The sequence below is a fragment of the Cyprinodon variegatus genome, unplaced genomic scaffold (assembly GCF_000732505.1).
Source record: "Cyprinodon variegatus isolate N-32 unplaced genomic scaffold, C_variegatus-1.0 Scaffold683, whole genome shotgun sequence".
Taxonomy (NCBI): Eukaryota; Metazoa; Chordata; class Actinopteri; order Cyprinodontiformes; family Cyprinodontidae; genus Cyprinodon; species Cyprinodon variegatus.
The window spans coordinates 98,135-101,419 of NW_015151136.1; the positions used below are offsets into that span (position 1 = coordinate 98,135).

At 44.2% G+C, this 3,285-nt stretch overlaps 1 protein-coding gene across 1 annotated transcript in view; it reads right to left on the bottom strand.

Moving 5' to 3' along the window:
• Window positions 1-3,285, bottom strand: part of cfap57 (cilia and flagella associated protein 57) — a 32,364-nt gene that overhangs the window by 9,681 nt on the left and 19,398 nt on the right. Inside the window, exons 13-16 of the mRNA XM_015394399.1 lie at window positions 2,309-2,402; window positions 2,035-2,225; window positions 1,772-1,945; window positions 1,540-1,698 (exon numbers count right to left, since the gene is read on the bottom strand). Of these exons, the coding sequence (XP_015249885.1) occupies window positions 1,540-1,698; window positions 1,772-1,945; window positions 2,035-2,225; window positions 2,309-2,402 (618 nt within the window). The remainder of the gene's footprint in view (window positions 1-1,539; window positions 1,699-1,771; window positions 1,946-2,034; window positions 2,226-2,308; window positions 2,403-3,285) is intronic.

Consider the following 3,285-nt stretch of genomic DNA (forward strand, 5'->3'; position numbering starts at 1 on the left):
ATCATTAATTAATGATTGAAGCCGAGAAAATATTGCTAACATTTCGGCTAATGCTAACTGCTATGTATCTCAAACCTCTGCTGTGAAGAAGTATGGCTGCTCCGATTGATTTGAGCTAAGCAAGCAAGAGTAGTAACATGGCTGAATGGGAGATGGTGTTGAAGGAATTAAGAGGCTTCCGACAGGAAAATAATGCGCTTGGGAGAAATTAAAGAAGAAATACAAATGAAGATGAGCGCCAGACTAGATGAGGCGGAGGGTCGGATTGAAAAAGCGGGGATTCTAATCACGGAGGACGCCATCACTGAAATAATAAAGCTACAGATAAGGATGGAGGATAAACTAATGGACCTAGAGAGCCGTACACGTTTATGACGTTCTCGAGTCAGCAGGACGGGACTCGCCATCAATGGGTGACTTTGTGGAGAAGTTGCTAAATGAGGGCTTGGAGCTGTCCCAAGACGAGCTCGACATAAACACTGAACCGGCGTATTGCTCTCTAGGCCCTCCACCCCCAAACGACGCTCCACTGCAATCTGTTATTGTGACATAGGATTTTTTCTTTTTTTTCTGTTCGGACCCTTGAAGGAGGCGGTCACATTTTCCTGCTTCTCCTGCACCTCCCTGCCTGTCCCTGCTTTGCTGTGTCTTGTCTTTCTGAGCAGTGTTGCCAACTCAGCGACTTTGTCGCTATATTTAGCGACTTTTCAGACCCCTCCAGCGAATATTTTTCAAAAAAGCGACTAGCGACAAATCTGGCGACTTTTGGAGACTCTTAGGTGAAAGCATGTATCGTTCCTACTCTTGTCCTCCAGCGGCAGCTGCTGCTGTGGGGCGCCTCCCCCATCCCAACCCCGTTCTCCCGTCCCTGCAGGAGTCCCTCTCAGCGCTGCAGTCAGAGCCGCAGGATGTTTAACCTCAGTGTCCAGACTGCAAATGAAGCGCGCAGTATTGTATTAATTGTAAATTGGGGTTTCTAGTCATGTTAAGAGATGTTTTGTTCAAAGCTGGCATATAAATCCTCCTCCCATTTAGTCATAGGAAGAGATATTGTATCATCCAGTTTAGTCAGTGTCCTGTATGATTTAGACAGTAGCTTGGGGGGTTTAACTCTAGAAACTCTGATATATTAGTTGGAATTTGTAAACATCCATCAATATGTTTGAATTTGTTTCTAATTATGGCTTTAATTTAATTTAGCAGTAGTTCTAATCCGCACATGATGCATTAATCAGTGCCTTCTCGCTCTCACTTGCATTAAAAAACATCGCCTCCCAGAGTCTAAAATCCGTGATAATTTATCCGACAGCGGGCATCCGTGAACAACTATGGATATCAGGGAAACTCCCGGAACTTCTGGGAGACTTGGGATGTCTGAGAAAGCCAAGGTAGAAAGAGCAGAAAGTTGCCACACACATAGAACTAGATTTAAAAGAATGAATAAGGAATGATGACGGTGGGTTCATGGAAAACATCAAAGGGATCCTGGATGCATTAAACTGTAGAAGCTGAACCCCTGAAAGGTCTCGCTCCCGTCACCTTGTCCTGGATGGTCTTCTCCTGTTCAGAGATCTGTCTCTTCAGGACCAAAACGTTGCCCTCTAGGGAACGGATAAATCCTATCAGACTCTGTCGCTCCTTCTTTATTTTGCTCATTTCCTCAGAGTCATGATCAATCTGCATCTGGAGACTGTAGATCTGTAACCACAAAAAGCAAAAGATGCTTTAACCCTTTAGCGCTCAGTAGAAGGTGTTTTGGATCTTTAGTCACCTTCTGGGTCATAACTCCTCCGTCCTCCTTCAGCCTCGCCTTGGCCTCCTTCTCTAGGAGGAGCTGCTTCTCATACTTGCTTTGGATGGTGTGGATGTTCTTCTGCTCCTCCTTCTCCGCCTGCTTCAGGATTTCTTTAAACTCCTGGATCTTCTGCTCAGCTTCTTCCTGACGCTTGGTAAATAAAAGCACAACAATTCAAAGATGGCCCGACAAGCTGAGCTTTACCAGAAGCTGGATTATTTTCTCCTTGTCTGTCAGACCTGAGCCAGGAGTCGGGTCTGGTTATGCAGCCTGGCCTCATACTTCTCCGTGAGCTCAACCAGAGCCTGGGCTTTGTTCTCCTCCGCATGCTTCAGCTGCCTGTTATAGTCCTCCTTCATTTGTTCATGCTTCTGCAGTAGATCTTCATACTCTTTGTGCTGCAGAACCAACTTGGTGGTATAGGAACGCTCTGTGTGGGATTAAACCATCATGATCAGAAGAAGGACAGATGCTGGGTTTGGTACTGGATAAACCGTAATGTTGACGTCTTACCTAAATCTTTCAGGTCTCTGGAGTGTTTCACAGCAGCTTCTGTAGAACTCTGCTGAGTCTCACATTTTTGTTTCTCCAGTTCTGAGTTCAGGATCTAAAAACCAAGTTAGGAAAGAATGAAATCATTATTTAGAATCAGGAGGAATCTAGCATTAAAAGATCTACCACAGATACACTGAGCCTGCAGGATCAGTAATACCTTTGGAACTGTTTCTAGAACCAGAACCCCTGATGATCCTGGTCAGAGCAGAACCAGACCCACACCACTGAAAATATACTGCAATCAGGAAGCTGACCAGCCTTTTTTAACCCAAACACTCTGGGCCGCTTTGAGGTCAGTGCTTTGCCCATGGGCACTAAGACATGTGAAGCTAGAATTGAACCTGCAGCTTTCTCATGTCAAGATGATGCTTCTTCTGTCAGCGGGCAGCAGTCCTCCAGGGGGAAGTCTGAGGTCCAGCTTAGAAAGGGATGGAGATCTGAAACCTTTAGAGCTCAGAACATGAAAAATCTGCACCCAGAGAGATTTCCGCTATGATGACTGAGTGAAGTGGGTGTACTGGGGAAGTTGCTCCAGAGCAAAACACCTGTCAGTTACACCTTCAATTAGCTACCAACAGATTAAAGACGATCGTTAGACAAAGTCTAGTGAAGGTAAACGAAGCAGACGGAAAGGAAAAACAATGACATCCTTCCTCACTCCAAGCAGATCATCTCTGCCTTCATAGATGAACTAGAAAAGAAGAGAGCAGCAGTTCCATCCAGAATAAATAAAATAAAATAATCCGGTCATTGTATAACTACGGAAGAGGATTAGGGCCACTGAAAAAAAAAAAAAAGTTAACTGATTTTTTTTATTTTATTTCAGTATAATATGGGACAAAAGTCAGAATTCTGACTTTAATCTCAGAATTCTGACTTTTTTCTCAGAATTCTGAGCTTAAAGTCAGAATTCTGAGAAAAAAGTCAGAATTCTG